Genomic DNA, 20,293 nt, shown 5'->3' on the forward strand with positions numbered 1-20,293 from the left:
TTCCAAGCTAATTACCTGCACAATATACTTCATGTATTCAAAATAATCTTGATAAAGCTTGAACTCTTCCAACGATAGTATCTTCAATTTCCAAGCCGATTCTTCTCGAAGCATCATTCAAGCAATCAACATTCACCTTTTCGTACAAATAACAATGGATAACATGGAAATAATAATGAGAACAAAATCGATTTACTCTTTCCATAAAGAACAGCCATCATGAAAAAATCCATCTACCACTAAAACGGAAATAAGCCAAAATAACCAAGCGAAACTTCATAGGGAAAGAAAGAAGGAAACCATCTGAACTACTAACCCTCCTAAATGTCGCTATTTCTCCCAATCAACCCGGAGGAAATTCGTTCAAGCTGTTTACACGTACACCATACGATACAAACACATCCTCATAAATGACGACAAAAATTCTGCGGGTTTCATTGAGCTCCGGTAGTCCTCCTTTGCCATATTAACTCGTGTCCAGAAGCAAACGAAGAAGAACGATCGGGACTAAACTGCCTCTGAACATCCCCTCGCCTCTTCCGTGTTTTTTTTCGTCGTGGTCCATTAATCCAAAGAATTATGATAGACTCGCGAGATTCTTCGGATCTCGTGCACGTGGATACACAATGTGATCACCAGGCGGTCCTCTTTCGATGCGATCCACGCGTTTGTGCCTAATCCATGCCCCAGCTGACCGACGTCCTATGGCTTCGACCAACTATCCAGAGCTTTGGTGAACGCACGGCTTTATTCCGCTGTCACTTGTGACCAAGTTTCAAAACGATTGGAGCTATCGAGTGAGAGGCCAGTAGACCAGAGTATAGCAGGAGTTCGTTGAGTCGATCGAGGATTGAATTGATGAAGATCGCGATGGTCGACATCGGTTCGCGTTGATCTAGAAAAACTACGAGGTACGACTCACTACGTGTGTATATAGCGTGTAGATGTAGTGAGGATTCGTTTAGAATAGTTTAAAATGATCGATGAATCCATGGTGTAAGTTGAGTCCAGTTAAACTTGTGAAAATTTGTTGTTATTTCTGTATTTAGAGGTAGGATTACAATAGCTATTAGTTTATTTTTCGGATAAATCTATCACACCGTTCTGAGCTGAATAACCTTTATTGCACTTTCTTAGATAGACTAGGGATAAAAACAAAAGAATATCTTAAAACTATCGATTAAATCTATCGATTACATCTAGAACTATCTTCTAGTTACTATTTATTGTAACTAGCGCATCTACATATGGATGGCGATTCTTGGATGACTGTATCTATGTTGATTGGTCAACGGAATTGTTTCACTGATGTGACCGTATTTCGTGTAATCGAACACAATTTCAGAAGCTTCACCACGAAAAGAAAACTCTATTTGAAATTTGAATCTGCATTGAACCAATTAGACGTCAGTAAAACTCAATGTTATCCTTAATTTACATTGAACAAGATTTAAAAATAAACAAAAGAAAAAGTAATACATGTGATAATAGTACGAAAAAAAAAGAAATATTTAGATTTACGATTATCTTACATTTATTTAGCGATTCAATTTATCTTTTCGTTATTGAACTTTTCATTGTTATTTTTACAATGTTCTTTCAATACCTCTGATCCTCAGTATTGAACAATTTTCTTATCAAAATAATCCTATAAAAGCCGTAATCTAAAAAAGCTTTCTAAAGAAGCCTGTGAAAACTGTATTACAAATTTTTCTACTCTAACTTTTACGAAACATTTTGCTCTGAATTAATTTATCGGTCAAGGTTTTTAACAGCAATTAAAGTTTCTCAGTATTTTTCATAATCTCCTCGATGAACCTAATACTGCGAAAATGCTCTATTATAAGAAAATATAGCTATATTACTTTCATATTGTTCATGTAGTTGCATATGCAGCGAAAAAGTCACAAGACAAAGGGATAGTGACAAAAGGGAAAGTAGTTTCTCGGATTGAGCAGAGAATACAGGATTCCTTTGTAATGATCCGAAGATAATCTTATGAACGTGGATATACGTCATACCTATCGATTGCTCCGCATTTCCTCCGTGAAATCCATAATTCAATTTCGATATTTAATCTAAGGGAACTTAATCTGGATACCGCGATCCGTCAAGTTAATTTTCGATTCATTTTCCAGCTGTCTGCACATTTCAAATCTCAATGTTACACTTTTAGACAAATTTTCTTTATCACATTTTTTACTTAATTTGAGGTGCATGTTAGATGTAAGTGTCCAAGAAACTCTCAAGATACTCTCGATGTTCAACAATAAAGTTTATTTAACAATTAACAATCAACAATCAACAATCACACTTCTCGAATGTGTCTGCTTCGCTATTACACTAGACCCTTCGCACTTCGCTATTCGAAACGAAATGAATCTTTTGTTCAAAACGAATCTTTTGATTCTTTTCTTTGTTTCCTCTCGATATCCCCACTACGCTCGCATTTGTTAGACGTCCGCGACCGTTGCCACGTATGCATTCTTCCGAATATTCGGCGGAAGTACCGTAGGAATATCGATGGTACGTTGAGCATGTCGGCCTTACGCTTTGATGATATAGCGCTTTGTGTTGCGAAGCCGTCGGAAAGTTCCGTCGTCGAGTGCCGTCACAAATTCATAGCTATGGATACGTGCAAACGTTTCTCCGTCCATCATATTGTGTATGTTATACATAATTTTTTAAACATACTACGAAGGAAATCGTATCACAAATCGAGATTGTATTCACCCACGTACTGCTGTAACTTACGTATTTACTTGTAATCTATTGTAGCACCGAGATAGTGTCCACATACTGTTCCAGCTCTTGCAACGTATAACGTCGTTTTCATGGCATTTTGTGAATAATGTTCTGAGGTTATGTGATCGGAGCTCAAGATTTAATTCATAGTTACTAATCTGTTCAAACATTGTTCATCGTACATCTTTTTAAACATACTCCAAAGGGGAGGCAATTCTAAATTGAGATCATACAATTGTAAATGAATCTTAAAGCTCTATGTCTCAAATATGTCTTACATTTTATTCATGTTTTATGAATAATAAACGGGTTTCGGGTCAGATCTTAATATATTTAATCGTTCTCTCTGCTCATCTAATCTTCCATATTGCTACACGATTCTCTGTCAATATCCTCCAGCAGATCGGGCAAGGAATTTCAAAATCCATGCAACTTTCATTATACAATTTCTATCTACCGTTATCTCTTCACCCGACCTGGAAACATCAACCTCAATAACAATAAACATTTGAAAATGTGAACTTTCCTGAATTTAACAAACATTCAACGTTCGTAGGTTGTTCCTGTGTAATCGATGAACCAGTCCACGTGAGTATCGCGGGAGACACGAGTCTTGCAAGATGAATCCATCAGAGTCGCAGCAGAATCTTCTCGCGAACGAGGCGAGAGCGCCATCGGTGCAATCTTTAAACCCGCCCTCGGACTACAGTCTTGGCCCAGTTGAGAAGCACTTCCTGCTCAGCGCGGAACGAGGTGATTGTGCCACTGTCAAAAGGTAATCCTTCGTGTCTGTCCAGAAGATAAATTGTCAGGGATGGCAACGGGGATGATGGAGGGGGGAAGGGTGCATCGATCTCGAAGCTGGGAGAATCGTAGTATCATAGAGCGAGGATCGTTGCTTGATTTCTTGTTTCGTTACTTCTGCTACTTAGGATTCGTTTCTCGACGGATGGTATTCGAGACGGCAAAGGGACAAAAGGATTATTCCTCCTACGTGATACAATGTGATTTCGTGCATACATGTCGGTAGTAATTATGCGCAATAGGGTACATTTCACCGATTTCGATAGCCTTGAAACATGTTATCAAGGTCACTACTTTGAGTAATTTCCTCTTGAATAGCCAGAGTCTGCTAGAAGGCCAAGGGGCGATTGAACGACTATGATAATTTTGTGACGGATTTATCAAGAAAGTGTGACGAGTACGAGTTATTTGTTGAATTTTATATTTTCGCAAGCTTCGTTCTTCTTAGAGAATATTTCATGATTTTAAGTTTCTATTTGTTGAATTTGAAGTTTATGCTGCCTTCAGAGGGACATTGTTAGAGAATATTTCATGTTTTTGAGATCTTTGTATATATAGATGATAAATGTATATTAATGTAGATTAAGTAGCTATTAGTAGAAAATAGAGCTGTCGATCTAGAATTATGAGATTATGAGATATAGTTGATAATGTGAAGCTGGAGATCCATAACCTATACTTGAACATTTAAAATTAAAACTTTATTATGATCGTCTCCAAAAGAAAGAAAAATTGGAAATATAAAAATTATATAGCAAAAATTAAACATTATGAATCAGACTATTGGAAGAGAACAAGGATCATCCAGAGATCCTCAACATCAACTGCGTGGATCCTCTTAACCGATCCGCTCTTATCGCCGCCATTGAGAACGAGAATGTTGAACTCATCAGACTACTTCTCGACTTAGGCATACAAGTGAAGGTAACATTTTCCATTATAATTAACAATTAAACTTTACAACGAATTTTTTTGCTCTTTCATTATGCTTGCTAATAAATCATCGATCTTTTCTCGGATATTTTTTTCTTTAAGTTACGTAATAGATAATATTACGTTGTGTTGTAAATTGGCTATACAATACACGGATGATACAACAAAAATAGTAGCATATAACGCACAATACCGATAAAGTTTCTACCGGTGGGTCCACGCGTTTAAAAGCATAGTACACGACCAACATAATTTCTGCTTCTTCCTTCAGGATGCACTCTTACACGCCATAAAAGAAGAGTACGTGGAAGCTGTGGAGATCCTTCTCGAATGGGAGGAAAAAATACACGAGCCTGGTCAACCTTACGTAAGATTAATTTTTTTCGATAAAATATTCTTTCTTTTGTCAATTAATCTGTTAACTGAGGAAGATAAGCTAACTCGTCTCACTTGATAAATTCGTAGTCTTCCTACGTAAAGGAGTTAAGAGTTAACTTCTTCTGCATCTCCTATGTTACAATGCACCAATTCATTTCTACTGAAAATAAATTCTATAATATTTATATTTTAAAAACTTAAGATCGATATATTATGATTTGTCGTTATTAAATTTTAGTTCCAAGATTAAACATTTTTTATCAATAGATATAGAGCTAATGGTCTTCCTCATTCCTTTCAATTATGTTTGTGAATCTCATTAGAGATTTATTTATACAAAATGATTCTAAAATTGTGAAATTCTTCGAAGACGAGTTTGCAGAGTTTTATGAAATTTTGTGAATTTCGTAATTTTCCTAATTTAATATTATAAATTTCAACAAAACAGATATGAAAATTTCGCTATTGTAAAGGACACAAATTCATTTATTTTTCTTACCATTTCATGGATTTCTCTGCAGAGTTGGGAAGCTGTAGACAGATCATCGTCGAACTTTACACCAGATATAACTCCACTGATTTTGGCAGCACATAAGAACAATTACGAAATTCTAAAAATCCTCCTAGATCGTGGTGCCACACTTCCCACTCCTCATGATGCCAGGTATCGTTCTACAATGAAATAGATTCATTCACAAAGCATCGTCGTTATTAATTCGTTTTATTACATGCATACACTTAGATCAAGAGTTCTGAACTTTAAACGAAAATAAATTTCTTTAATTTTCAGATTTTGTTACCTATCTATGAACAATTGTCTAAAATCGACCAAAATAGTGTTAATTCGAATATTTTAAATCGAACTAGACTAGTTATTCTGTGTTTTTTGGCTTCATGCCAATACTCATCTGCCGCTTACGGTGCAGTTATTCGATTAAACGTGCTAATTATGTTATTGTAGAAGTGGCACGTGCTGATCTCAAAACGTGCCGAGCAGTAACGTGCTTACATTATATTCTATTAAAAAATATGACAGTCCGAATTTGAGGTTAGATTTTTGCCTTCACTGTAATACTAATAATATTACGCTCGTTTTAGTTACCTTAAACCATCCTATAGACAAATTTATTCTAACTTTAAATTAATTTTCCTTTCATTCATCATTTAACTTTTATGAAAAATATAATTTTTTCAAAATTCTTTGAAAGTTTTGTTTACTAATAATTTTTATTCAATTTTTAATACTCTTTATTCAATAATGTTTCGTTATCAACATTTTTCATTCATTTCATTTTTCCCTAAGATGTGGTTGCGACGAGTGCGTGACATCCAGCGAACAGGATTCTTTGAGACATTCTCAGGCGCGAATAAACGCGTATCGCGCGCTTACATCACCATCTTTAATCGCCTTATCATCGAGGGACCCTCTTCTCACCGCTTTCGAACTCTCCTGGGAGCTTCGTCGTTTGAGTCATATGGAACAAGAGTTTCGTTTCGAGTATAATGTAATAATAAATTAATTTACGACCCCTTATCATTGTTATTACAACAGCTTTTGGATAAATAGTTGTATATTAAAGATCATTTACCAATTAATTCGTATATTAATCTTCTATCACAGGAGATGCGGGAGCAAACACAAAATTTTGCTACGGCCCTGTTGGATCACGCTCGTACCTCTCTGGAATTGGAGATAATGTTGAATTATAATCCGCATGGCGAAAACTGGGAACCTGGAGAAAGACAAACCCTGGATCGACTCAAGCTTGCTATTAAATACAAACAGAAACAGGTGAAATAAGTTATACTTTTATATAAAGTAAATCTACAAATTCGATTTACAACATTTTTTTTATAATATTATTATATTTGTTACAACTTTGAAATCAAACAACTAATGCAATATCTGCAAGATTGACAAATGAGTAACTAACGATGAATTGATAGAGCTTCAGTTTCCAAATGATTAATAGTAAGTATTTTTAACGATATCTTTAATCTTTTCTTAATTTTTTTACTAAAGTTCGTGGCTCACCCAAATGTTCAACAATTATTGGCTGCTATCTGGTACGACGGTTTGCCTGGCTTTCGAAGAAAAAGTATGATCGGACAGTTCATAGAGATCGGAAAGCTTGGAGCGATGTTTCCAGTGTACAGCACAATCTACATGCTCTCGCCAACGTCACCAATGGGTCTGTTCATGAAGAAACCTTTCGTCAAATTCATCTGTCACTCCTCTTCCTATGCGTTCTTCTTAAGTAAGTCTCTTTATCTTATGATCAATTTTATCTATAAAAAAATTATCAATTTGCTTTCATTATGATTTAAGAATATTTATAACTTATTATGGAGTTAAAAAAGTTATCCTATTAATCTTTATATATAAAATTCTGCAGTTCTGAAATTTGTTTGTTTGTTGTTTGATTTTCCATAAATCTAAATCTTCCTCCTTTCCAAATTCTCTCAATGATTAAATGCGATGATTAAATAATTCGGTACTATTAAATACTATTAAATAATTCAATAAATAACTAATTTAATAGTTAAAATAATAGCGAAATAAACAACGTTTATGAAACAACAAATTCTTGCACAATTCAAGCCATTCTTATTTTTACTCTAATCAAACTCAATAGAATGGAAAACAAATTTATCGTTGATCTAAAAATAAGAAATCAAATTAACATTCGACTTCTAATTACGCGTTGGAAAAGAACAAAGTTTTCACTCAGCTCCTCCGCCAAGCCTTTCAATGGAGGGATGGCGGTTAAAAGAATTAATTGTTAGAAATTTAGTTATAATGAGCAACGAGGACTCGAGCTGATTGGAATTTGCGTTAGTGCTTCTCGGGATGGCGTCACAACGTATCGAGTACCTGGTAATCGAATTATTTGGGAACGCCTGGATGCACGAGATACTGGCCGGATGGAAAAGACGGGAACGTGGCTGCATTCCTGGTTTCGTCGAATCCGGTGTCATCATCTACGTAATCAGTAAACAGACCTTGATGAACGCTTGCTTAAAACAAGAGAAAGACAATCAATATTTCCTCCCTTACGTTATTTTATTTTACTCTAAAAATTGTTTATGTGCAGTTTGGTTTATTGTTGCTTATTTTATGGTGATTAACGAGTAGGATAACTAGCTTAAATTTTTTAGGTCTGGTAATAGGCGAAATGAGATCATTATGGTCGGATGGGTTGCTGGAGTACATATCAGACCTTTGGAACATAGTGGACTTCGTTCAGAATATGTTTTACGTTATTTGGGTAATGTTACGAGTAACCGCATGGATTGTAGTTCAGGTAATATATCTTTTTCTACTTTTTAATTGTTAATATGTCCATGAAAAAAAAGTTACTCTTATTACGTACCTTATAGTGTCTTTTTTAATATCACGTTCTCCAAACATGAACTAATAGAACCATTTCATTTAATCGAAGATATAATGATTATTCTATATCATTTTTGTAATAGAGGGAATACTGGAATGGTCTAGATCCTTGGTATCCCAGAGATCAATGGCACGCCTTCGACCCTATGCTTCTTTCTGAGGGAGCCTTCGCGGCTGGTATGATTTTCAGGTAACACAGTATTATCCAGATTTACTCATTTACGATAATTTACTAAAAAAAATGAAATTCTGAAAAGAATGATTACCTGAAACGATTGACTTAAAGGACATTCTTTTCGTTTTTATTAGAAAAAATCATTTCTTCTTAATTTGGTGATTGCAGTGACGTTGCAAACCAAATAATAAAATATTTGTTTGAACGAAGGTGACGTTACTTTTGAAATGAAAACTATAGCCTGTTTTCAGTTTTTTGAAGCTAGTTCACATATTCAGCGTGAACCCTCACCTCGGGCCACTTCAAATTTCCCTGGGGAGGATGATAATAGACATTATCAAGTTCTTCTTCATTTATACTCTGGTGCTGTTCGCCTTTGGCTGCGGTAAGCTACTTTCTCACGTTCATTTATTCACACTCCTCGAAACTCATTAATCTGTTTCCAAACTAAGGATATCATCTTGCTTTAAGAATTCCAAAGTTCAAATGTTTTTATCATTATTAATGATAAAAGGGTTAAAAAATGGAAGGTCTTGCTTAATTTAGGAATGAATCAACTAATGTGGTATTATGCGGATTTGGAGAAACAAAAGTGTTATCATATGAAGGACTTTCCTGATCTACCTGATTTTGATAACCAGGAGAAGGCTTGTTCGATTTGGAGACGTTTCGCCAAGTATGTAACGACTATAACAACCACGTTAAAAAAGCTTTTACCATGTAACGAAATTGAAACTTGAAAAGATCTGATAATTTTACTAAACTTCTTGTGGCTTTTGTAATTAATATAATCACATTTTCTCAACAACTATTTTCAGTTTGTTCGAGACATCGCAATCGCTTTTTTGGGCCAGTTTCGGTATGGTAGATCTGATGTCGTTTGATCTAACTGGAATAAAAAGCTTCACTAGATTCTGGGCGCTTCTTATGTTCGGTTCTTACTCCGTCATAAACGTTATCGTGTTACTGAACATGCTTATTGCCATGATGTCTAATTCCTATCAAATCATCTCGGTACAATATATTATAAAATATTTTTATTCAGAGTTTATTCTTATTAAATAATCAGTGAATCATTCGGCTAATGTAATTCGCAGGAAAGAGCTGACACTGAATGGAAATTCGCCAGGAGTCACTTATGGATGAGTTACTTCGAAGATGGTGACACTGTGCCTCCTCCATTTAATATGGTTCCAACCGGCAAAACGTTCAATAGGATCATCAAGTGCGGGAAGACCGGGCGGCAAACCAGATCTTTGATTGTGTGTACATACTTCAATTATTACTGTTCTAATTTAAATGATAGAATGAAGGGTAATTATTATAATATTACGATTGTTAAATGTAATGAGAATATTACGGAAAGTGAAAGGAATGAGATAAGTGGAATGTAGATACAAAAGAAACTTATATTTAGAAGTAAAGTAGTTTAATAAAGTAGTAACATGAAATAGAGGAACTTTGGACTTAATAACAAAAGATGTAGGAGTGAAGAGACTTAAAGAATAAAGAAAATTAAAAATGTGAAATGATCAGGAGCAAAGAAACTTGAAGAAGAAGAAGAAGAAATATAGGGAAAAGAGATGAAGAGCTATAAGAAGAGAAGAAACGGTTAAGATTTCAAGGACGAAAAAATTTAAGTATAAAGGAACTTAAGGATGGAAACTCTTAAATGCAGTTGAATTTATTGTTAAAGACAGACTTAATATAACAAGATTTTTTTTTATTTGGAAGTAGTTTACAATCAATACTCATTGAGAATTATAAGTAAATTATTCTGGCGTGGTATTATAACGTGAATAATAAATGATTATCGTATGTTTGGTTCTAGCTGAAACTAATGTTTAAATCTAGAGAGTAATGTCTAACATAAGAATTTAGAATTGTAATATTAATGTAGTATCGTGAACGAAAGGCCTAAGAGATATCGGGTGAACTATAAACAATGTCGCGAGAAAGCCGAAGTGCCGACGGGCCCAACAATGTATCGTCGTATCAACAATGAATCGAATAGTTTCGCGGAAAAGGCCTGCGTGACCCTGGCCACGTGCGGTTGCAGAGTACGTGCGTGATGGGGCCAAGACAAAAGACGTGGGACTAAGACAAAAAACAAGGGGCTGCTAAGGAACAAAAATGAACAGTCAATGTGAGTTGAGAAGTCAGAGAGTGCGAACTGCATTGTCGATAAAGAGCGTTGCATCCGTGGTGACGAGAATTGCAAATTAACTATCTAGTTGTCTTAATTATAATACGTTATTGTGAACAGTTCACGTTAAATAACCATCGTTTCCTGTTTAATCCATTTATTGTAAATAAACCAATTGTAGTAAAGATCCTACTATTCGTGCTACTTTTGGATTTGCAGGTGCGCGGTGCGATAAAAGACGATGTCGTTGACCATTGAAATTTGTGTAGTGTTGAAAAAATAAAAAATGGCAAACGTTGAAGATGAACAATTATCAAGTGAAGAAAGTTTGACGCTGGAAGAATTGAGGAGTGAGCTCGCACAGATGAACTTACCAATATCCGGTGCAAAGTCAGTATTGATTGCCAGACTAAATCGAGCGTGTAGGGCTGGACAATCAAATCTTAAAGGATCGACAAGCGGTGGAGTGTAAACAGACCAGCGAGGCTCAGGAAGCGTGCAGAGAGCCGAGTGCGATCGAGATGAAAACGAAAACCTCGAGAAGCTGAGGACGAAAGAGTTGAGAGCGCGCCTCGCTAGTTTGAGGTTAAGAACAACAGGCCGAAAAATTGAACTACGCGCACGGCTGCAAGCAGCCATGGATGAAAACGATACATCGTCGGAAGAAGAAAGTGACGACGAAGATGAGGATGAAGACGATAAAAAAGACGTAAGAGAATGCAGGAGAAGTACATGTGAGGGGTGCACCAGTGTGACTGTGACGAATGCTATCGGAAGGCATGTGTTGGTTCGACATTGAGCTTCAAAGATGTCGAGGACGCATTAGAGTCGTTCAGTGATGATAACAGCGAAAATATCGAGCGATGGTTCGAGTCGTTTGAGCAAATTGCAGACATGTGCATGTGGTCAGAAGGACAGAAGGCGATTTGTGCGAGGAGACTGCTGAAAGGATCAGCAAAGATATTTGCGAGTTTCGAGTGCCATGCTAGGACTTGACATGAGCTGAAGAGAGGGCTGATTAAAAAATTCTCTAAAAAAATTAATAGTCGACAAGTGCACCAGAGACTCAGAGAAACGAAAAAGAGAAGTGATGAAGCATGCTTGGCTTATATGTACCGCATGCTTGAAATAGCCAGCCTTGTGGGTATGGAATTGTGGATAAACAATGTCGCGAGAAAGCCGAAGTGTCGACAGGCCTAACAACGTATCGTCGGTCCTTCAATCGAATAATTTCGCGGAAAAGGTCTACGTGATCCGGGCCATGAGCGGTTGCAGAACACGTGCGTGGTGGGGCTAAGACGAAAGACAAGAAGTTGCTAAGGGACAAAGGACAAAGACGAATTAATAATCAGTGTGAGTTGAGAAGCCAGAGAGCGCGAATTGCGTTGTCGAGAGAGCGTTGGATCCGTGATTATGAGAGTTGTGAATTAACTATCTACTTGTCTTAATTATAATACGTTATTGTGATCAGTTCACGTTAAACAACCATCGTTTCCTGTTTAACCAACATCTGTTTAATCCATTTCTTGTAAATAAAGTAATTATAGTAAAGATCCTACATTAATGTTCGCGAAATCGCCACTACTGAACTAAAAGAAATCTTTAAAAATAATTTTCAGAAAAAGTCCAGAGAAAAAGCGTTGGCAAGACATGACACGGTGATGCGATTACTCATCAGACGTTATGTAACTGCGGAACAAAGGAAACGAGACGAGTTCGGTATCACCGAAGACGATGTAATGGAGATCAGACAGGACATTTCCACGTTACGATACGAGCTTATTGATATACTTCGACAAAATGGAATGAGAACACCAACGATCGATAAACAGGATGCCGCACGTAAGATCCAAATTGCTTCCACCATGTTGTACCTTCAACTATCCCTGTTTCATTATTTTATTATGCAACTCATGAATACTATTTGATATCTAAGATTCATATCTTAAATTACAGCAATAAGATATCGAAAAATTAGTTATACTCGGTTGCTCTTTTAAATTTACGATAGACAATATAAGAATAAGTCCATGTAATTATTGTTTGTTATTGTTCGAGATATGATAACTATTTACGTTATATATCACCAAAAGTACTGAAACTTGAGTGGTTTGTTTTTAATTTAAAACGAACCGATCAAGCATTTTTTAATTATTATTAATTATAATTATAATCTAGGTATTTTAAGGATTTGGAATTAATTTAGCGCATTATGTTTGCATTACTTGATATTATATTATCCAGGTGTATGTATATACTATGAAGCTTTGATATGAGTAATTTCTTCAAAGAAATATAGAAATATGTACTCAGTCATCTCCTCTTTCAAGATATAAAAGATATAGAAATATTCACGTTAATATTAACACTTTGTGGACTGCAGACGCTAATTCGCGTCTTACATACTTCATGCGGCGTCCTATAAAAATGTTAACTACTGTTAAATAAAACAGTAAAGAAAGCAATGGGTGCTATAAACAGAATGTTATTATAGTATTTTTAATTCCTTGGTCAACATAAAAAGTCATATTGAAAAGTTCTTCGCCAAAAAGTCTGAGAGATTCTGGAAGGATGGAATATTCAAGTTGCGTGAAAGATGAAGAAAGATTGTGAAACAAAATACCACGTATACATATTAAAATTCAATAAATGTATGTCGAATCGAAATGTAAATCAAAACGAACTCTCCGAGGGACCGTTTGAATCTTTTCAACCACTTTAAAAATACGCAGGAACTTGAGAACTTGAGAAAGATTATAATTTACCTAAAAGAGAAATCTTTTCTCTCGCGTAAGAAAGTAAATCGACTAAAATGATACAATACGGCTAATAATTAAAGTGCGGATATTTATGCAAAATTATATTTTTATAAACACGTCTAAAAATATCTAATGTAAATAGAAACTACTAAATATTGTTGCAAGCATATGCGCATTTTGTATTTGTAGATGTAAAAAATCCGCAACCTGCTATTAATAATAAATGACAATCAATAATAATTGTTTTCATTAGTATCTGGCAAGAAAGGTCGTGTGATGGAACGTCGACTGCAAAAGGACTTCCAGATCGGTATAGTGGAGGGCATCGTGAACGCCGTGATTCAGAGTGAGAAGGAACCTAAAGATGTGTTCAGTCAAATCGCGAAGGCTATTGGTCGCAAGAGTAGCGGAAGCAAGAAGAAAGACTGGAACGCCATGGTCCGGAAGAACACTTTCGCAAAGGATCCTATTGGTAGCACGACCGAGGCCACTATGAAACAAACGCGACGCAGTATACGTAGGCACTTACAAACTCAGAATTCGGACTTGGCCTCGTTAGATCCTAATCGTTTGGTGGATTACAATCCTAATCTATTGGAAGTATCACCGACCACGAGGATCGCCTACGCGAAATTCATGATAGGTCGGGCAAGACCTATTCCAGAGCAAAAGGAGGAGGGGGGTAAGTGTATCTTTTTTCCTCATATTTATGTCTTTTTTCTATACTAATGTCCCTTATTATTGTTATTTATAGTAATAAGGTTGAAGCTTCCTAAATCCTAAAGCTTTAACTTGGACACAGCTCCTTCGTGTAGAGAAGCGATCCATGTCTTTTAGTTGACCTTGTAAAATCAGCTCATTATAGTTGACGCAAAATTATTTGTTTAAAAAATTAGAACACGAAGGAAAATCATTCTTCTCCGACTGTCTCGGACATTTTCATATTTTTCTTACTCCTTTTGTTTAAATAAAATGTTAGCACTAGAATTATCTTGGACTAAAGCATAAAACTTTTATCAAATAAATAGAAATACAAAAATTTTTTACATAACATATTTCGAAAAAAATGATTCAAATGAACATTATTCAAGAATGCACCGTTATAACCCTAAAGAATTAATTAATTTACAAGACTATAAAGTTACGTTTATAGAACTATAAAATTTCAATAAATTTGGATTTTAATTCGAATAGTTTTTAGTTTATTAATTGCATACAATAAAGTACATTTGTAATTTTAATTTTTGTTGCCTGTAGAAAGTAAGAATGATGTTGAAGGATCGCAAAAATCCGTTCGAATTGTAACCGAGCCTGTCCATGCAACGCCGATCTTGAAGAAGACTCTACTAAAATCTTTGAGCAGTACTAGCTTGGAGAAAGGTGGAGAGAAAGCAGTTTCGATAGAAGTGAGGGCACCGTCGCCGATTCCCGAGGATCCCAAGGAAGGAGAGGTTGGAAATTCACCTCAGGGCAAAGCTGGTTTAGCGAAAAACCCAACAGATACAAAACCATTGTCGGAAAAAGAGAAAGGAGATAGGAAGAACACCGAAGACGAGGAGAAAAAGAAAAGGGAAGAAGAAGAAAAGAAGAAAAAGGAAATGGAAGGGGAGAAGAAGAAGAAAGAGGAAGAAAAGAAGAAGGATGAAGGAGAAAAGAAAAAGGAATCAAGCAGCGAGCCATCAAAACCTGCGGCAGCAGAAGATAATGTTCCGGTAGCTACCACAAAATTGAGGGGAAAATCGAAGGCAACTGGCCAAATAATGGGTGGATGGATTTAAATTTCCTTGTTTAGCAGGAAATTTTTTTAACGAGTGAAGACGTTGGTAATTTAATTGTCCTATAGTTATGAATTCCAGTTATAATAATTTACAATGATCGAGAAAAGAGACACCGTTTTTATTTCCGTATCTGTCTTTTTCTTCGTGTATTATTACTTTTTTCTGAGGAAACGACATATCAGTAATTTTCATTCAACGTCGACAAGACAGCTCATTTAATTCTTTGACACTAATTAATTTATTAAGAAATTTAGATTTATTTCAATGATTAGATATTTATTTGTAGGCTATATGTGATTTTATCTTTTACATTTTTTCTTTTTTAGTATTGTCTGATTTGTTGTAAGTTTTAGTTATTATCGAGAATTAATGTAGGCGTGGGATAAAAGGAATGACAGACAGCAAAACGAACAATATTGTAAAACAGTTTTAGAGACAAATGAACATTCATTCACGAGATTCATTGATTGATTCATGTTTTTTATTCGTATACACTTAGCATGCTGCCAATGTGAGTATGTACTTTCGATTCTCTCGACTTCCACATCGAATAGAAGCTTTAAGAGGCGATTTTTTTAAACAAACTTATACGTGATAATCAATAAAAATAATAATTCTTTCTCTACATAGCAATTTATAATTAGCTCTATATGTATATTGGTAGTATAAAAAAGAATAAAATAAATTAATGTAATTTAATCAGAAATGGATTTATCCAGCTATTTCCTTGTGTCACGTTATACATTTGAAACATAACACTGATAAAAACCTACAAATGAAAATTATTTTATTGTTAATATTTATATGTAAAAAATACTTCTCTCTCTCTCTCTCTCTCTCTCAATATTCTATTCACAATTTATCATAATTTATCTTATTTTACTATTTCTCTAATATTTCTTCTATTATTTTACTGTTAGATTTTAACACATCTTTGACTTTAAAAAATTGTTTCATACCCTCTCCTGTCTCTCTGCGTTTCCATTTTAGTGGAGATCTTATTCTCTTTTCTTCTATTACTTATTTTATCTTCCTATAACGTAAAATAAATATTTCGACGGTTGTAACTACTTATATAAAAGGTATAAAAGGATAATGCAAAAATATAAATTATATATTTTTACCTCTATTAATTCACCCACAAGCAACGTCTTCAACATATGTTTTGCATCTAAAGAATGTCCGTACTCGTCGAACGCACGTGTTGCATCTTGTCCTGCATACTCTTCCAATAACTCTTTTCCGCCAGGATGCTGAAATCAATTTTAAAATTTTAATTAAGATTTCCAGCACGAAAAATTACTCCTAACGTGTTGAAAAATATTTTTAATTTTAATGCTGCAAGTTTCTCAATTTTCCGTAAAAAATTATTCAAAGATTTCTTCTCATTTTCCCTACCTTATAATTTATAATTAAATAAATGTAATTACGAATTACTTTATTTTTCATTTATTTTGAAGATATTTTACAATCGCTTTTGCAATCTTTTGTAATTCTCTTTATATCTTTGCTCGCTTACCTTATGTTTGTAATCAGTCAAGTCATATACCATATCATTAATGACGACCCAGAGGCTCCCTTCGTTTTTTCCATCGTGTTTCGCCACTTCTTTCAGCGAATATCTTAGTAGTTCGTCCATTTTTTTATAATAAATAAAGATTAAGAGATAAGTTTCAAAGTTTTCTTGTCTAATGAATTTAATTAAACAATTTCAGAGAGATCCATCCTCTTCCAAACTCGACCGTTGAATGAAGGAATATCAGTTAGCACGATTGATTTTGAATGAAACAAGGAAAAAGTACACAGACGTGATCAACTTCGCATATGCGATAAACCAAGATAACACATGTCACGTCTGAGAGATTGGGAATTTCAAGAGGAAAACTATTATGTTTTCAGTTTTATCTATGTTGTGTGCTAGGAAATTTGATTAACTAATCTGACTCTTTCGATGATTTTGTAACATTTCTTTCTTTCATTAACTGGGGACTTCCTGTACTATTTTTTATACTTGTTTAATTTTCTGCTTATTTTATCTACCTATGATAATTTTGTTAACATTACGCCTTTGATATTTCGTCCTTCTTCTCATTAACACGATTAATAAATTAACCAAAATTTTAATTAATCACACAGTGAAAATTTCTTTAATCAAAGAAAGGTAAAACGATATTCCGAATGATTCTATAAAAAATGTACGCTTTATAAATTTAATGTACGTTTATAAATAACAATACAGTATAAGGTTTCGAAAATTGGAAAAAGTTGTTAAGAAATGAAAAAGATGTAAATTATGATACTCTGATACAGCGATCACTTTATGTTCTGTTTACGTTGTGATAAAATAAGATTACATCTGGATTTTATTATTGAAACAGCAAATATATATAATCGACGAATATACTTAATATAATAGATAACAGAGGAATGTTACTGATGACTAAAATTAATCGAATTTTATACAATCTATTCTTAAGTAATATTTCTTGTTGACAATTTACTGTTATATAACTACTATTGATGTGGGATAATTATTCTAAAGAATCGAAGGTCATTATGAAGATTTACGTCATACATATATGTATAATCTTTACAATAGGCACGAGACACAGTGAAATATTTGCATTAAAAGCCTAATAAAAGATCAGTTACTTCGTTTATAAATTTTTGGTTCTTCGAAAAAGTTAAATATTTGAGAAATAACATATTAATGATATCTTTTTCGTTGTAGGTTTATTCTTAAGGTAATTCAATATTTTAAAATTTCGAGTGATCCTTGAGAATTTAAAATATTCTATTTATCATAATTATATCACAAAAATATACAAGAGCAGAAGATCTAAATAGAATTGTTTATTTATTATTGTTAAGGTATGGAGTGAATTTGAAGAGGTATTACAAAGAACTTTATTCGAATATTCACATAACATTGCTCGCCACGTGAGTTACTTGCCCGAGGCCTACGGCACGAGATTTCACACTGCGCATTGCTCTCTTTTTTCAACGGAGGCCTAGCCCATCATGCAACGCTCACGCACATACTAGGGAGAGGATACATGTGTGTGTTTTCGCTCTACGTTCCCTCACTCTCACTACAATACACATGTACTATATATTCAACAATTACAATTAAATTGTATTTTATAATGATAATTCAATTATTATTTAATAATTATGATTTATTGATAGTAATAATTATTTAAATAATAATAATTTTATTTAAATATTCTACTCCTGTATCAGGCAACTTTTCATGGTAATTGATATTTGTAAATAAGCTACAATTTGCAAATATTCCTTCAAAAATTCGGCTGAAAGATGAATTTTTCAAAGATGAATTTACTTCTGCTAATTAATGAGATTTTTTATTCAAAGAAAAATTCAATGTAAAGAAGTTGCAATAATATTTGATCAAGAAACTTTTCGAACCCTACGCTATTTTAAAAGTAATGTCCCAAGAAATTTGCAAACTGAGTGCAAACTAAAAGATTGTGATAACAAATGTTATTAGTATCCTTATTCAATGATCTTGATCATTCTTATTGATTAAATTCCGAAAGAAAGAAATACTATCAATTTACAATATCATTAAATGATATACATATGTAAATTTCCAAGCCAAGATAATTGTGTTCATAATATAATATATTAAATAATTTTTGGATATAAATAATCAGTAAGAAATAAAAACGATTTTTTATTTAAGTAATCTTCAGATAATTAACACAAATATTCGTTTAAAAATATCGAAGTAGATGAAATTACGAATATATATCATACTACAACACAATTAAATAGTAAGAATAAAGAAGTTCTAAAAACTAAAAATGATAGTAGTAAAATAAGATAACACTAGTTGGAGATTAAGTAGATCAAGTATTAATTAATCGTGTAAGACTGCCCTAATTGGGATATTGCTAACCTGTACCATATTACTTTTTTTTGAGTTTTTATCATTAATTTCTGTTAACGTACCCAGGGACGGACTGGAACTTAAATTTTTACTGGGAGATTATCGATATGATCGGTCCTGCACTTTTAGTTCATTAATTAAATTTTATGTACGGCGATTACCAATCCCTATCGACTCACCTGAAGTTTTCCAAGCTCTCCAATAACCATTTCGGCCCTGATGTCTAGCATACATGTTTTCTCATTGTTTACGACAATTAGAAAGAATTTACTGCTATAACTTTATCCACATTGTTCTTGGTACAAAAATTAAATTCTACGTAGAACGGCCTCAAATCTCTACTATCCCACCGAAAATTTTCCCAAACTCTCGATGGCCAGTTCGCTTCTGATAGTGCCATATAATTTATTCTTTAAAAATTAATTTTTACATATTTTTCCACTGAAAATATCAAGATCATCTTAACTCAAAAAATTTAATTTGTTCCGAATCTTATTAAAATTCTTTTAATAAAATTCTATTTTTATCCTAAGTTTAAGATAATATACATACATACATTTTATATGTTTTATATGATTTATGTATTAATCTCTAACATTTTGCTACAACTGCACTGAATCGATAATGTCACATGCGATACAAAAATGGTATGGAAGATCAGGTATCCTCTAAAACGCGAGACACGAAAAAGCATTGGATGTCACGATGTCATCACACATGTCACGTATATTCCGTACCTCATCGATGATCGTATACGAATATGAATATATTCTATAATACCAACTATTCAGAAGATTTATTTCCCCCTCTATAAATTATAACGTCGTATGAAGTGTAATTTGGAATAAATTACAACCATAAACAAGACATAAAATTTATATCTTGTCTGTGATTCCAACCATACCACTTATCTTTCATTTATATAAATACATCAAAGTTATGTGCATCCTTTGTGTCTATATACATATATTTTCTCCGCATGATGATTGCATGATAAAATATATAGATTGTGATATTGAGATAATTATAGGACGAATTGTAAAAAGAAGGATCGGAATATAAACAAGCATACTAGAAGAAGAGAAAGAAAGGAATAAAAAAATGGAAAGCTATAAACTAAAAAGAATATGAAAAACAAAAGTATTATTTTAGGAAAATTAATAAATACATATTTCAGATAAAGTATTATTAACAACGTTTTTAAAATATATGTTTAAAATGAACGATTTACACAACTTTCATTGCACATAAAATATTAGGAAACGGCG

General features: G+C 33.7%; 2 protein-coding genes across 4 annotated transcripts; one reads left to right on the forward strand and one right to left on the reverse strand.

Moving 5' to 3' along the window:
• Window positions 1-754: 754 nt before the first annotated feature.
• Window positions 755-15,427, forward strand: LOC122577344 (transient receptor potential protein). 3 transcript variants are annotated; one of them, XM_043748630.1, is made up of 18 exons: window positions 755-911; window positions 3,302-3,520; window positions 4,329-4,473; window positions 4,754-4,849; window positions 5,382-5,524; window positions 6,164-6,365; window positions 6,482-6,652; window positions 6,884-7,118; window positions 7,701-7,853; window positions 8,020-8,165; window positions 8,338-8,444; window positions 8,681-8,814; window positions 8,976-9,105; window positions 9,248-9,443; window positions 9,527-9,691; window positions 12,195-12,417; window positions 13,588-14,016; window positions 14,592-15,427. In XM_043748630.1, the coding sequence occupies exons 2-18, from the start codon at window positions 3,366-3,368 to the stop codon at window positions 15,110-15,112; spliced, it is 3,351 nt and encodes a 1,116-aa protein (XP_043604565.1). In that variant the 5' UTR covers window positions 755-911; window positions 3,302-3,365; the 3' UTR covers window positions 15,113-15,427. The 3 variants fall into 3 exon arrangements, with proteins under 3 accessions (XP_043604565.1, XP_043604567.1, XP_043604566.1); XM_043748631.1 differs by lacking the exon at window positions 755-911 and adding an exon at window positions 2,086-2,665; XM_043748632.1 differs by lacking the exon at window positions 7,701-7,853.
• Window positions 15,428-15,571: 144 nt separating this feature from the next.
• LOC122577348 (cytochrome b5-like) lies at window positions 15,572-16,888 on the reverse strand. Its single transcript, XM_043748643.1, has 4 exons — window positions 16,632-16,888; window positions 16,237-16,365; window positions 16,072-16,145; window positions 15,572-15,881 (listed from the first exon to the last, which is right to left on the reverse strand). The coding sequence occupies exons 1-4, from the start codon at window positions 16,749-16,751 to the stop codon at window positions 15,845-15,847; spliced, it is 360 nt and encodes a 119-aa protein (XP_043604578.1). The 5' UTR covers window positions 16,752-16,888; the 3' UTR covers window positions 15,572-15,844.
• Between the last annotated feature and the right edge of the window lie 3,405 nt (window positions 16,889-20,293).

The sequence above is a fragment of the Bombus pyrosoma genome, linkage group LG18 (genome assembly GCF_014825855.1).
Source record: "Bombus pyrosoma isolate SC7728 linkage group LG18, ASM1482585v1, whole genome shotgun sequence".
NCBI lineage: Eukaryota > Metazoa > Arthropoda > Insecta > Hymenoptera > Apidae > Bombus > Bombus pyrosoma.

Bases quoted from the DNA above. Each gene is read 5' to 3' on its own strand.
- LOC122577344 (XM_043748630.1), top strand. From the start codon at position 3,366: ATGAATCCATCAGAGTCGCAGCAGAATCTTCTCGCGAACGAGGCGAGA. The intron at 6,366-6,481 runs GTAATAATAAAT...CTTCTATCACAG, and splicing joins AGTTTCGTTTCGAGTATAAT to GAGATGCGGGAGCAAACACA. The intron at 8,166-8,337 runs GTAATATATCTT...TTTTTGTAATAG, and splicing joins CCGCATGGATTGTAGTTCAG to AGGGAATACTGGAATGGTCT.
- LOC122577348 (XM_043748643.1), bottom strand. From the start codon at position 16,751: ATGGACGAACTACTAAGATATTCGCTGAAAGAAGTGGCGAAACACGAT. The intron at 16,366-16,631 runs GTAAGCGAGCAA...AATTGATTTCAG, and splicing joins TGACTGATTACAAACATAAG to CATCCTGGCGGAAAAGAGTT. The intron at 16,146-16,236 runs GTAAAAATATAT...TTTACGTTATAG, and splicing joins TTGTGGGTGAATTAATAGAG to GAAGATAAAATAAGTAATAG.